This window comes from Neolamprologus brichardi, chromosome 12 (assembly GCF_056152115.1).
Source record: "Neolamprologus brichardi isolate AB-2024 chromosome 12, ASM5615211v1, whole genome shotgun sequence".
NCBI lineage: Eukaryota > Metazoa > Chordata > Actinopteri > Cichliformes > Cichlidae > Neolamprologus > Neolamprologus brichardi.
This window is the reverse complement of record NC_142115.1, coordinates 1,340,001-1,355,093: the sequence shown is the minus strand read 5'-3', so window position 1 is coordinate 1,355,093 and position 15,093 is coordinate 1,340,001. Positions and strand designations below refer to the sequence as shown.

The following is a 15,093-nucleotide window of genomic DNA, read 5'->3' as shown; positions in this document are numbered from 1 at the left end:
GTGCAAAGACAAGTGGAAGCAGACAAAAACAACAAGCACGCATGCTACAAACTTTATTCGAGTCATTTAGACAGCCGTTAGCACATGATTCTCCTTATGGGGACCTGATATGTTTAATATGCTGCTGAGAATATAGCCCAGAAGAAGCGTATAGTATAGCTTTTATTTTGGAAAGAGACATTTCTCTGTAATAAACTCTCTTTTCCAAAGATGAGTGATTTCTCGATCAGATAGATTTATTTTTTATTACTTTGTTGTTTCAGCAACATTAAATTTAAAAACTGTACTTTTGAGTTAAAATATATATTTATAATTTTAATAAATGACAAATTAAAAAAGCATGAACATTTTTTTGTATCGAAAAAATATCGAACCGTGACACCAAAGTATCGAACTGAACCGAACCGTGAATTTTGTGTATCGTTGCACCCCTAATGTATATATATATATACATATATATATACGTATATACACACACATATATATATGTATATACGTATATATATATGTATATATACGTATATACATATATATATATATGTATGTATGTATGTATGTGTATACACACATACATACATATATACACACACACACACACATTTGTATATAACTTATAACAAATCTTTTTTTGTGTTGCTATGTATGAATCTGAATGTAAATCTACATGCTGCCAACGGAGAGATGACAAACTGTTTCATTGTTCTTGTAACAGTGACAATAAAGGATCTATTCTATTCTATTTAGTTCAACTATGAGAGCTCAGACTAGAAAACTCAGTGAATTTCTTATGTGAGGCTTAGAGCTAATGCTGTGGTCCTTGTCCTCTATTTCTCCTGCAGTCTGCTGGTCTTTGTCACATCAATTGTTTATTTCAATGAGTGTCTCAGATACAGTCACACTCAGCACTCTTGTTATTTCAGCCTGAACGTTTTTCAAACATTTATTTTTAACTGAACTTTACTCCCATGTAAACACTTTGAAAAGCTTCAAGTCTTCCAGCTTCGTCTTTGGACCTCAGACAAAATTATCTTTAACTTTCACAGTCAGTCTTCTTGTTTCTGCAGCTTCTCTCTCACCGTATCGTCACCAGTTCACTGCTTTTGCTTCTTCACCTGGAGGTAAATGTGTCCCCCGTTCAGAGAGATGGGGGCGGGGTAGCATGCAGATGTGTGCAGATTCCAAAACACTGTTGGTTTGGAATGATCCTGATTTACTAACATATGCATTGAAAAAATACAAATTTACAATGAAATTACAATGAATTCATTTACAAACTGGTGTTTCATTTTTACATTTCACTTTATTTATTTCAATATTTTTAAAAATAAATTTATTTAACATTGAACAGTCTCAAAAAGCTACAGTCTGATTCTTCTGTAACTGCAGTTTGAATATTCTTGTGTCGACGTCCTCAAACAAGCTTTTGTAATCTGGTCCTCTCCATCTTCACCCAAAGTGCAATCAGGTCTGCTTCCGTCTTCCTGGCACTGATCACTGACACTGGATCAGCCTCATTAGAACCCCTGCAGAAAACCATACGAAGCAATTGCACATTTTTGGGAGGTTTCAGGAGAGTTTCTATAAAAAGTGGAAAATGCTCTTGCTGTACCTCAGGTCCAGATGATGGGCTCCTCCAGATATGTTGAGTGCTATCAGTGAGTCACTCAGGGATGTGCGCACCTAAAGCACAAAGAGCTGAGTAACACACATGAAGCAGAAGCTTTACTGAATTATAGCTAATTGGTTGACACACTTACCCCTCCATTGGCCCATGGGTCCAGGTCTCCATTGGAGAAAATGATGTTGCTGGCTGTGGAGAGAGCTGAACACACGAGACTTCATTAGAAACTAACTGAGTGACAAATGTAATCAAAAACTGAGAAAATGAAATATTAGCATATTTCAAACTTTACGGCAACAAAAAGTTTTTCGTCGTACTTCTTGTTTCACTTTATACAACATGGCTCATTCACACGAGCACTTCTATCTAATGTTAACGTACATTCATACTTCAGCATGCAGCCTGGGATCAAACCACCAGTTCTCTAATTAGGGGACGACCTGCATGACCTCCTGAACTACAAGCCAGCCCAGCAGAACTGGTGAAATGTAGTGATGGGTACCGGTATCTGGTGCCATGATGGCACCGGTTCTGACATAAACGGTAGTAACCAGACCGAAGAGCAGCCCACATTTTGGTGCTTTTTTTTCCTGAGCTGTGATACACTTTAGATTCTAGCCAATCATTTTACGTTTCCGAGGATAGTAGGCGGGTCCAGGTACGTACGTTCTTTTAGAGCAGAGCTACAGATTAAAAATGCCCAAGGCGAAGCGGTCAAAGTCTGGCTGTACTTCACAGCAAAAGATGCAAACTCAGCAGCTGCAACAAGTGCTTTAAGCTGATACTGTGATACTGTCAAAGGAGGTAACACCTCAAATCTGATGAAACACCTGGCGACGCATAGCGTTTTTTTAAAAGCAGAGAAATGCGCCGTATTTGATAGCTTGCTGCGAGACCTCACACCGAGCACATCTACTGCAGGTGTGGTGCCTGTTATCGACCCGGAGTTAGCAACATCCCCCAAAAACCCGAAGAGGAGAGTCCTGGCCCCTAGCCCTGCCAGTGTAGCAGAAATGATGAGGATGATGATGCAGCAGCAGCCGTTCTTCTCTGCGTGAGTAGCTTAATGTTGTTCGTGTGTAATTTACGTTAAGTAGGCTAACCACGTTATTACATTAATGCATGTAAGGTGAACTAGCAAACATCATCATAGCTACATGCGGCTGTCTTCTTGTTTGATGGCAGATACTCCCTTCACCCTGGCCAAAAAGGCTAAAATGACCAAAGAAAAAGTGGAAAACAGTTAAACATGAGAGGTTTTTGGACAAAGTTTGTGTTGTTTCCATTGTTTTAGCTGCTTCCAGCCAAGAGTGATACCATATATGCCCATAGCTGCAGAAAAGGCTAACATTGTTATCTTTTTACAAAAAAACAGCTGAACATGAGAGGTTTTTGGACAAAGTTTGTGTTCTCCATTCTTTAAGCACCGGTTTAAGCACCAGCACCGTTTCAAAAGTACCGGTTTGGCACCGGTATCGGATAAAACCTAAACGATACCCATCCCTAGTGAAATGTCTGTGCTGCAGGCAGGCATGTAGAAAAGCGCGATATAAGACACCGTCCATTTACTATGTAGTTTGTGGCTCTAATCAACAAACCATTTCCTTTATTGAGCCACGAGCAACATTAACTCTAAATGTCAGTCTCATCAGTCTGTTGGTCTTCAGCTCTCACCGTCGCCCCAAAACTGGATGTTGAGCCAGCCCGGTCGTGGAACCACACCCCAGCGTTTGGAGCAGTACAGCCTGCGGTCTTCCTCAGTGAAAGGCATCGGAGGAAACATGTCTGTCACATTGTTGCTCTCGTAGCATAGCTCGATCTCCGTGCATGCCTGCAACGACACAGACGCAGGTTCATCAACATCAGAAAGGATGATATCCAGTTACTCACAGTTAAAATGATCTAAATCTAACTGTAGTACTGCCTCAGGGCGTCTTCTGCTCTGTTATTGGCATCAACAATTCCACAAATTGTTTCTTTTAAGATCCATGTTTACATGATTCAAATCCATGTTGCAGATCTGAAAGCTGCTAATCTGCTGTTCCACCCCTGGATTCACATCTGGAGCCAGATCCAAACATCTCTGTGCAGAGTCACTAAAACTGGACTCACAGAAGCACAAAGATAAATCTGAATCATTTTATGAACGGGGAAAGGCAAAACATGCACATGTTTAATCAGAGGAGACTGGTGACTGGGATAACTTTCACTTTAGTGCTCTGGAAGCAACAGGAGGAGACGAGGGACGCACAAGGTCGGCGAAACATACGACTGTGGCATCTCTGAAAATACCCACACTGCCACAGTGGATCAGTAATGTCACACATGTGGTGTTACTAATTCACCAGTGGGTGTTGGAGTACCTGGTAGTCCCAGGCCAGGCTGTCGAAGCCCAGCCCACACCCAGTGGGATCAGCACACTCCAAATACAGACTGTACAGGTCAAAACAGGGCAGAATCCCAGTGGCGTTGTATACGATCGCTGAAAGAGACATACAGACATGTTATTAACCTTCGGAGCGAGAGAGAAAAAGCAAAAGCCCAACATTGTTAAAAGTACCAAAGGTCCACACCGAAGGCCTCGTTAAGTGACATAAAGCTTTATATACAACAGTGATCAAATAAAATAATAACAAAAGGAATTTGAAGAACTCATCATATCGTGGTGCAAACGTCATTGGTGAAAACCAGCAGCGAGGTTTGGTACTGTTTACAGAGAACGGTCTGAATTATTTACTGAAAACAAAAAGCTTTGCTGCGTCTGCAGTGTCACGTGGAGTGGGTGCAACGGGTGGTCCATGATGGACAGCAGTTCATCTTCTCAGACACCTCCAGATCCTGGACCACGATGCTTCTAGCCTGCCCCCTAGACCAGCGGTCCCCAACCCCCGGGCCTCGGACCGGTACCGGTCCGTGAGTCGTTTGGTACCGGGCCGCAAGAGTTGAGGCTCAGGTGTGAAATGTATAGTTTTCAGGGTTTTTATCGGTTTTTATCGTTATTTTGTTATCGTTTTTATCGTTAACTCGGTTTTCCTGGGTCTTTTCACGTGTGTTATGAATAAATCTTCTTTTTTTCGGTACCGGTACTAGTTTTATTTTGTTGTATTTATCCGCGACACCTTAAAGGCCGGTCCGTGAAAATATTGTCGGGCATAAACCGGTCCGTGGCGCAAAAAAGGTTGGAGACCGCTGGTCTAGACTCAGGCCTCTCCACCACATCATCAGCAAACCTGAAGCTTAGCTGCAGGTAAGCGAGCCAGTCTAAAGCAGGCTGCAGTGAGAAGAGGTGTTTGAACAATGGTTACATAATAGTGCAAGTTATTTAAGGGTTGGTTGTGCGTGACGCGGTCATTACAATCACCAGCCAATCAGGATGGGCAGAAATACGCAGGGAGGCGCATCCCATAGAGACACATGGAAATGAATGAGAAGTGCTACTTCCTGTGTTGTCCCTATGCTCTCTGTCCTGTCTCCTCTCCACTGTCTTAGTTGACATGTAGCCATTAGACTGAACGTCTCACCTGCCGTGTCTCTGAGGTTTCCCAGCAGGTCCGATCCTCTCAGCATGGTTTCACAGGCTACCTGGAAGACAAAGCTGTGTCACCTTTGTCTGGGGCGGGGCTTCTTGCTGGTATTAAGTTGTTCACAATGATCACCTTTACTCTATAATAAAACATTTCTAGGAGTGAGCTCTTCCATTATCATGCTCGCTGATATCAATGAAACGTGTTGGGGAGGGTATCCAAGCACGGCTCATTTAAATAACACAAAATCTTGCTCTGATGACAGGAAGCAGACGGCCTCATTGCATCTTATTATAACACTGTGGCTTCTGTTGGTGTGGCATACTTTGTAAATGTGTTTATACTCTAATGAAATCTGTCACCGGCCCTCAGAGAGGTCTTCTCCAACCGGTAGCCCTGACCAGTAACCGTGTCCTTGCTAGTGAAAGACTCTGACTATGGTCTCAGATTTCTCTGTGACAGTGTTATTTATAGCGTTCTGTCAAATTATAGTCTGGAAAAGACGCCACACGTCCTTCTCCAGCCCGTGTACCTTGACAGGATTGGCAGGCATGTTCCCCATGAAGTGAGTACTGTAAGGGTAGTCCAGCATGGCCATCAGAGTGAAGGCGTTCCTGAGAAAGCCATTGAGCTGGTGGATGTCCTGGGCAGATGATAGAGGCTTGCACAGGCCAAACGCTGATTGAATGTGACGATACTCTGGAGACAACAGAAGAGAGTTTTTCATTATCAGTTACTTTACTTTTTATTACAGGACTCTCCAACTACAAGTTACACCACATATTGTTTATCAGAAGTCCTCGACAAAGAGAAAATAAACCTTTTGTGCGATGTGCTGCTATAGCAACACTGCGTCGTTGAATATTTATATATTTAATATATCGCTGCATTACCCTGCGATTCAGCCAGTTCTTTCAGCTGATGGAAAGCTCCTCTCACAGCATCTGTGCAGGCAGAGGAAACACTCTCAAAGTCCTGGAGCAAAAGAAAGATCAGTTTAACGGTTACTGCAACGCTGTGGTAGGAAAACACTTTCATTTCTGTAGTGTGGCAACACTGAGGCGCCAAAGAAACACAGGGTTGAAAGTTCCTGCAGAACATGGTTACCATTATTAACATGCATCCCCTAGCTCAGGGGTGGGCAATCTCAGTCCACGAGGGCCGCTGTCCTGCAGGTTTTAGGTCTCACCTTGGGTCAGCACACCTGAATCACATGATTAGTTTGTTTCCAGGCCTCTGGAGAACTTCAGGACATGTTGAGGAGCTAATTTAGCCTTTAAATCAGCTGTGATGGTTCGAGGACACATCTAAAACCTGCAGGACACCGGCCCTCGTGGACTGAGATTGCCCACCCCTGCCCTAGCTGATGGTCTAGAGCACATAACCATTATGGACAGTCCTGATCAAACGTTTAGGGCCACACCTCCAAAAACCTCGTAAACCCCCAAAACAGAAATCAAACATGAACTCAGTAATGAGTGCACCGTTATTATTGATCACATCAATGCTTGATGCGTTTCCATGAGGAGAGAGGGAAAATTGGTGGTGAAGACGGCTGCATGAAGGTCATCTACTGTCTGGAACTGTTTTTGTAAACATCCATCCCCAAAGGATCTCAGCTGGATTCAGATCAGGGGAACACGCAGGATGGTCCAACAGAGGGATGTTATCCTCCTGGGAGAAGTCCTTTGTCCTACGGGCCCTGTGTGCTGTAGCATCAACATGTTGAAAAACCAAGTGGTTACCACACAGACGAGGGCCCTCGGTCATGAGGGACGCTCTCTGCAACATCTGGACTCAGCCAACAGCCGTCTGACGCCCCTGCACCTCCTGAAGCTCCGTTGTTCCACTGAAGGAAAAGCACCCCAGACCATTATGGCGCCCCCGCCACTGTGGCGCATAGAAGAGACTAAAACTTTCTTGTCAGTCTACAATCAAGATGTTTCCTTGTGAATAACTACAGGAGGAGGTCCAAGAGTTTTAGCAGAACTGTGAGTACTGCAGTCTGCAAACTTCAGACATGACAGATCCACAGTGATCTGCAAATGTGCGTGGAGGCTTGTCTGTAAATCAGGGGTTCTTTAGCCCTGAGGTCACTCAGCAAGTACCAGCAGGTGGCATATTACTCCGTCTTCACAATACAATACAAACTGTGCTTCTCCTTTCTTCGTCAGCTTTATTACTGAAACACAATGAACTCGATGCCAGCTCCAACATCAGAGGAAAATGCAGTGGTTACTATAGAGCCTGGGATGAGTTTCAGGCAGTGCACTGTTCATATAAGTAAATAATGGAAGCAACACAGGTTTCTTTTGATTAAACACAATCATCAAGTATCAGAGCAGAAGTGCAGTGATTCTGACTTGTGCTTCGACTGCAATCTCTTCATCTTTAATTCTGGCTCATTCTGTCCAACCCAGTAAGACCATGGCCCGAACACATTAAAACAACAACAACAACAAAACACAAAAACTCTGCATGTCAGCAAAAGTCTTCAGCTGAGTGCAGTGAGCAGGAACAGCTATTTAATCCTCGTGTGAAGCTTATACAGGAAATAAATACATGGGCTCACTTCCTTTTTCCACAACAACACTGGGCCTGTTTAAAAGCTCTGTTTGGTTAGTTTGTCCATACTTGCAGCTTAGTTAAAGATCACTTTAAAGTGGGTTGATTCAGAAAAGTCTTTCCATGTTTGCCTCTCGATCATACGGAAGGAAGAAACTTACACTCGCAACATCTCGGAAAAACTGCCTGGAGTCTCCCAGGCCGGCAGTGGACAGGATGGGGGCGCTGGCGGCCAGAGCTCCAGCCACTACGTTTGGATATTTGATTCTCATGTAAACTGACAACATCCCACCATAACTGCAGGAGCAGATACAATAAACAACAGATCAGCATATATCATAAAGAAGACTCACACATGCCAGAATTGTAAATACCTGTGTGTTTAAACTTGTCAATTTATTATTCGTTTATCATTTTACACTTCAGGAAAACACAGAGGTTACTGAAGCTTGCACTCTGCGGCTCCTGTTAGATCTGGTGTCTGATTCCCAAACACTATTTATCCTGGACACGTCTTTTAGTAACCTTACACTGTCAGAACAGAGACGTTTGTTTCATTTCAGGCTGCTGCTTTAGTTCAGTGTGTGAGCAGCTGGGTTCAAGCCTGACCCTTGACCTTTGCTGCATGTCTTAACCACATTTCCTGTCCATCTCTACTTAATATCCAATTTAAAAAAATTATTTCAAGAATGAGTAAAAATCTAATTAAAGCAAGTTATTAGAAATTGGAATCAAACGTTAGTTATGTCTAGGGGCAGGATATAAACATTCATTTAAACCGGCTTTAACAGGCTTTGTTGTAGGGCTGCCACGATTAGTCGACTATCAAAATCGTCGACGACTGATTTAATAGTCGACACGTTTGAAGCTTTGTAAGATCCCAAAAGACACAGGAATAAGTAGTAGGATTTAAGAGTGTAATAACGGACTGAAACAGAAGATGGCAGCACTGCATGTACAAGGATGCCAGCTGCCGTTAAACCCCGAAGAAGAAGAAGCTGTGTCCCAGAATTCATAGCGCAGCCCAGCTCAGTTTCCAACAATGGCGGCAGCTAGTTAGTTTTAATATTACTCTTATTATTCTTTCTGGGTCACAAAATAAACGTTTAACATATTTTCAGGCGAGAATGTAGCTGTGTAAACCTCAAATATCTGCTCAGTTTATCAAGACACCACATATTTTCAAAAGCGCTCCGAAGTTTTCGGAGACGTCTGTTACCCACTAGCTCGATAGCTAGCCGGGGGCTAGGCTAACTAGAGCCGTGAGAACACCGGACTCCCGCAAATCGTTTTCAAACCCACCGCCGTCTTTTGCTACTCAGGTTAAACATGATATATAAATCACTTAGATAACTTAAAATGTTATTGTTTGGCTTTTTTTTAGTATTTTATTTGTTCCTGAGTAAATCGGTTTGGCTGCGATTAAAGTTATAGTTTTTACACAGCTGAATAAACGTCAAGCAGACAGCTGATTATCAGAAGTGTGAGATGCTCGAGAATATACTCCGGTGTCCTGTTATATTTTAGATAGCAAGGAGTTTATTAAACTTCACCGAAACAATCTGTAAATTTCATTAAAATTTAATAAACTATCATCTTGTCTTTATTTTTAGTTAGCACATACCTTAAACACTTAAAGCTGTAAGCTAATGATAGTTATATAAGAGCAGATGCTGCTGGTGCAATAAGCTGTACGTTTTACATCCAATGGATTTGATTAGTCGACTAATCGCAAAAATAATCGGTGACTAGTCGACTATCAAAATAATCGTTTGTGGCAGCCCTACTTTGTTGATATGTCCAAATATTAAAGTAAAGAAATAAATACCTACAGTGTAAAGCACAGCTAAAGGCAAGTCACACAAGCAGAGAACAATAATGTCGGTGTAAGTTAGGGGCATCGTACCTGCCACCGAACACGATGGCTGGACAGTCTGTGGCTCCCAGCTGCTGTTTCAGCTCAGTGATCATGATGGCGTAGTCAGCCAGGGCTTGCTCCACCGTCAGCAGGCTGATCTGAGGGATGTTGAAGGAGTCTTTCTCAAATGGTAGAGATTTGCCGTAGTACCTCTGTTAGACAGAAACAACCAAACAAGAAGTTCAAGCTTTAAGCAACAATCAGAAGACGGGCGGCCACGGTCCAGCTGCTGCAGCTCACAGATCCAGCATGAGGACGTCCTCCCACGTTCACAGGAGGGGAGTGAACATCCAGCTGATAATCCAGCTTCACTCTACTTGCCTTTTTGTTACACGAGGTGCAAATGGTCTTGAGCCACTAATAGACTGGTCACAAACACTGTCTGAGTTGTAAAAGAATCTTCTTACATGCTCAGCAAATATGACCAGCGCCCTCTGCTGTGCAGCCAACTCTGTGATGAATCCAGAATTCAGGGCAAATTCCCAGATGTCTCCTTCATTGCCAGTGTAGAAGAAGATGGGTCCAAAGCCTTTTTCCCAGTACTGATCTAAGAGGACGGGAGAGACAGATATTACAGATCACTTGCTGCTGAATGTCTTATATTATTAACAGGGAACTACATTCACCTGTGATCAGGTAGCGCTGATTAAATGTCCCATTTCCCATACTGTTGAAGTTGAAGTGATCCAGAGTCTGAGTGAAGAACTTCTCTGTGAACCGTGGATCTGCGTCATGATGCTGTCGTGACTGGAAAAAGGAATGAAATGCATAAAGATCAAGACTTTAAACAGCAGTGTCATGTGCCAGGTTTGTTTTTTCAAATATAGAATCTTACACTGTGCACAAACCAGTAACAATAATTCACAAACTGGTAACTTTTTTCCTCAATCAGGCTTTTAATGGTCATTTCAAATCCATTTCTGATATCTGTAGTATGGAAACCAGATAGATAGAAAATGAGTATTCTCACCAGTGACAACTATAATAATGATAATAATGATAATAATGGATTGCATTTATAAAGCGCTTTTCGAGACCCTCAAAGCGCTTTACAATGCCACTATTCATTCTCTCTCACATTCACACACTGGTGGAGGCAGCTACAGTTGTAGCCACAGCTGCCCTGGGACAGACTGACAGAAGCGAGGCTGCCATATCGCGCCATCGGCCCCTCTGACCATCACCAGTAGGCGGTAGGTGAAGTGTCTTTCCCAAGGACACAACGACCGAGACTGTCCGAGCCGGGGCTCGAACCGGCAACCTTCCGATCACAAAACGAACTGCCAACTCTTGAGCCACAATTGAATAGCTGAATAATTTTCAGATATTTGAATTATTAAATGAAAACTTAAAACAGTTATAATTAGGAACTGAGAACCATATAAACCTGTAGGCTCCAGTCCACACACCACAAACAAATCCCTGTTGACGCTCAAGCTCTGCTGGGCCGAAGTCAACAACACACTCAGCTTTATCACTCTGGGCTCTTGGCGTTCCCAACGTTCCCATGCTGTCTGCATCCAGCTGTTTCTGTCCTGGGATGGAGCCTCCACTTTACCATTGCGCCTCATCCTTTAAAAGTAATGTGCATGTGCAGGATGTAGACTGCGCTGCTATTCTCCTCCTCTGACACACAAACGGAAATCAACTGATTTCGCAAAAACCAATAAGTGGGATCAATAAGAATTCCAAGGAATTGGACTGCTGGGAACTGGTTCTTGGTTCCCATCCCTAGTTTTAATGGAGTTAAACTGTTTAATGATAAAATATCAGTAGTTGTAATTGGATATCAACAATAGATATCAACAATAGACACTTACATTGGTGAGAATAACAAAAATTAAGAACTGACTACTGAGAAAATGAGAGTTTTTATTTAATCATGAATATCTTGACTTGGAAATTTGCTGTGGGCACAAAACCAATTCTTGGCATTAGTAAATCCATGTTTACACACTATTTCCTGTGGAAAAATAAACCAGGTCTGCTAAAAACCATCATAGTGTGACTTTCTCCCTTCTTCAAATCTGTGAACACATTTAGAGAATTTCATGTTTAACTGCAGAACCAAAATATAGCAGCGGAAGTAATTATTGCGGACTCTGCAACAGTTACAAAACATAAAGTCTCTAATTTTTATGGTAGTTTCATTTTAAGAGAGACAGACAGAAAAACACATTACATAAGCAACACGAGCTGACTGTGTTCATCATCATCAGCTGACTTCTTCAGTCTCAGCTGACTGCAGGTTTCAACCTCATAAACAGGATATTTGCACAGTGGCTGAAACCAGCAGCACTGAATGAACACTGGGCTGGAGGCCAGCTTATGATCATTCATAATTTGGGTGTTGGTCTTCCCAAGTTTTTATTCAATCACAGAGTCAATCTAAAGCAACGAAAACTATTGCCATGAATTACTGTAACGGTGCAGGTCGCTCAGCACGACATAAACGATGGAGCATGAGATGACGTTTTCATATTTGACCGCACAGCAATTTATCTCCAACCATGGAAATCAGAGCCTGAGCAAACTTACAAAATCAGGTGTTTAATTGATTTTCCTGCTGTAGTCTAAAAACGCGCTTTACATGAACACAGAGCGGAGCAGCCAGTTGGGCTAACTGGATCACGAGACTCTGGCCGGAAGTAACACACGATGAAAACAAAGTGTCACGTTACCTGCAAATACGTGTGCGGCAGACTGTGCAGCACGTCCACACAAAAGACGAGCGCCACGGAGCACAGAATGAACCTCCCGTTCATGTCCACGGATGTCACCAAAATCACGTCACAGTACAAGTGGCCAGAAGATCCTTTAGTTTTGAAATTCCCGACTACGCCTGCGTCGCACGTCATATGACCCAACGTCGCAGTGATGTGTTTAAGTGCCTTCTTGAATAAGTCGGAATTTCCAGGTTCACAGTCCAGTACCCGAGTACGCGGAAACAAATCTCCGAGAATACTTTTGTTCTTTGTAGAAGTAACATGCACAACATTTAATACATATAAAAACACTCTCTCAAAATACTCTAAATACTCTTGTACTCTAGTCAGTATCTGCATTAAAATTACCTGACAGCAAAATGAAAATAAAGAAAAATGAAATGTCACCGTATACATGGTACCGTGAGTCTTGAGCCAGCTCTCAGTTTTCTGGTTAAATATTTCTGCTTGAGAAATGGGAAAAATATTGAATTACTGAAAGCTCTAAAGAGATTAAAAGTCAAAATTTGGCGTGACCAACAGGGCCTGAATTCTCTTTAGTAAGTTTCTTTATAATTTCTTGAATTTATCCAACATTTCTCGAAGCTTTTCCGAGTTCTTTGGGAATTGATGGTTTTTCTTCTGTTATCTGTTAGGATGATCTCATGCAGATTGAATAATGCTGAAATCCAGGTTGTGGGAGGTTAATCTATGACTCACAGCTACATTGTGTATTTTTTGTGCAGGTTTTTTTCTGCATTGAGAGATTTCTAGATCATTTTCTTGCTGAAAAATTACACACCTGAAAAACCAAAAAACTACAGATTGCTGTAGATCAGGGGTCTCAAACTTCACGTCTTACTGACGGGAAGAAATATGTGGTTTCTCCCTTAAAGTGACTTTTTTTGTTTGTTGTTGAGTTTCCTGTTTCCTGCTCCTGACTTTTACATACTGATGATGATTGTCTCAGATAATTTAGGATGTCCAATGCAGAGATATCCTAAACTTCCCTCACTTTTAGCAGCAGCAGCAACTGCAACAAAGTGCTTACATGTTTCTTTAATGGGAAGGGCCATGATAAGACTCGTGGTTCACATAAACAGTAAAACACAACCAGTGCAGCCGGTTGACCCAGTAAGGTATGAATAAAAAAGTCATCCTTTTCCTTGTTTTGCAGCTATATGGCAGTTTTAATGCCTCTGTTAGCTTCCTATTGTGCAGAGCTGTGATTTCTGGACACAGATGACTTTGTCTCCTCGTTTCCTTCTGTGAAATATTTCAGGTAAAGGTAGGTCAAAGGTCAGTGTGAATAGATTCAGCTCAGAACTGCTTGGAGATATAATGTAAGCTACACCATAATTATAGGTAATATGATATGACTGTAAACACTGGACAATGTGAGGTATTTCATTGTTATTTTAATGATCAGCTGTATAAATTAAAACAAACATAAATCCACTGACTCAGACTTATAAAGATATATGATTAGAATCAGGACATAATGTCAAACAGGTGTGCTTAAATCATGGGCAATTCATGTATTTTGTAACCGCCGTTCTTACAGTACGTGCAGCGTTAACAGGTGGATTCCAGTCATTGTGCCACTGTGGCTTTATCTCAGGAATGTGAATAGAGAACCTCTTTGTTGCAGCTGGGTGGAGACTTCTGAGGAGACCAGTATGTCTTACTCACACGTCCCTGTGAGCACAGACAGGTCCAGAGGACGAGAGACGAACGCTGACAGAACTCAAAGCAGCCGCTCATCCAGGAACAAAAGGTAAGCAGCAGTCTGAGTGTGGAGGGATATTTCAGAGAGAAACGTTTAAACTTGTGTGGAGTGAAGTAAGCAGCAGGTACGAGGAAGTGTTCCAGGAAAATTGTGCTGAATGTTACAGATCAGTGAACTTTCTCTCTAGCTGCATCTTCTCCTTCTTTTTGCTGCGTTCGATATCATTTAACCACATCACTGTATTTCTCTAATACCTGTCTAATTGTCTTCCTCTTTTACATCACCTTACTATTCTCCATCAAACTACTTCTTTCTTTCCCTTAAACATCCTTTCATTGATCCTTTTACATTTCACCCCAGCTGTCATAGGGCGAGAGGCAGGGCACCGGTCTGTTACTGAACTAACACAGACACACAGACAACCATCTGTGCTCACATTCACACCAGTTTCTCTTCAGCCTGACAGAAGTTCCTCTTGTTCTTAACACAAATAGTTATTATTGTCATCGATATTCCTAAAATGTGGGAATAATGACAAAATCTTCAGACTTGCTCTCAATCTACATATCTCTATCTCTATATATCTTATATACAGTGTTGGGGAGTAACGGAATACATGTACCGCCGTTACGTATTTAAAATACAAAATATGAGTAACTGTATTCCGTTACAGTTACCGTTTAAAAAGGTGGTATTTAGAATACAGTTACTTTGTTGAAATAAATGGATTACACGGCGGTACTTCCCTGTTTCATATTGTGGCGGGTCAGGACTGTTTGGGTTTTGTTTGACAGCTACGTTCTGTTGTTCCAGGCGGCAGCGTTACGGTTGCCATGGTTACAGGGTGACGCTCTCTCTCTGCGTGTTTCCTGGGTGAGAGAGGCCTTTTTGTTGTTGTTGTGCTAAGCTAACAGGCAGAATGCTACAGGTATAGCTCTAAAGAATGTAGCATCATGGGCAGTGTAGTCCGTGCTGCAGGGAGAATGGACTGCCATACACGTTATGTGTCTGTGAGCGAGGGAGGGAGAAAA

At 42.2% G+C, this 15,093-nt stretch overlaps 2 protein-coding genes across 2 annotated transcripts in view; one reads left to right on the top strand and one right to left on the bottom strand.

Moving 5' to 3' along the window:
- Window positions 1-1,280: 1,280 nt before the first annotated feature.
- dpp7 (dipeptidyl-peptidase 7) lies at window positions 1,281-12,486 on the bottom strand. The gene is made up of 13 exons (XM_087848861.1): window positions 12,310-12,486; window positions 10,255-10,375; window positions 10,036-10,175; window positions 9,617-9,780; window positions 7,872-8,007; window positions 6,039-6,120; window positions 5,678-5,844; window positions 5,143-5,203; window positions 3,985-4,103; window positions 3,296-3,452; window positions 1,758-1,822; window positions 1,610-1,680; window positions 1,281-1,523 (listed from the first exon to the last, which is right to left on the bottom strand). Exons 1-13 carry the CDS (start codon window positions 12,484-12,486, stop codon window positions 1,412-1,414), a joined length of 1,572 nt encoding a protein of 523 aa, XP_087704987.1. The 3' UTR covers window positions 1,281-1,411.
- A 909-nt stretch (window positions 12,487-13,395) lies between these two features.
- The window catches only part of noxa1 (NADPH oxidase activator 1), a 30,779-nt gene continuing 29,081 nt past the window's right edge, over window positions 13,396-15,093 (top strand). Inside the window, exons 1-2 of the mRNA XM_087848860.1 lie at window positions 13,396-13,472; window positions 13,985-14,110. Of these exons, the coding sequence (XP_087704986.1) occupies window positions 13,396-13,472; window positions 13,985-14,110 (203 nt within the window). The remainder of the gene's footprint in view (window positions 13,473-13,984; window positions 14,111-15,093) is intronic.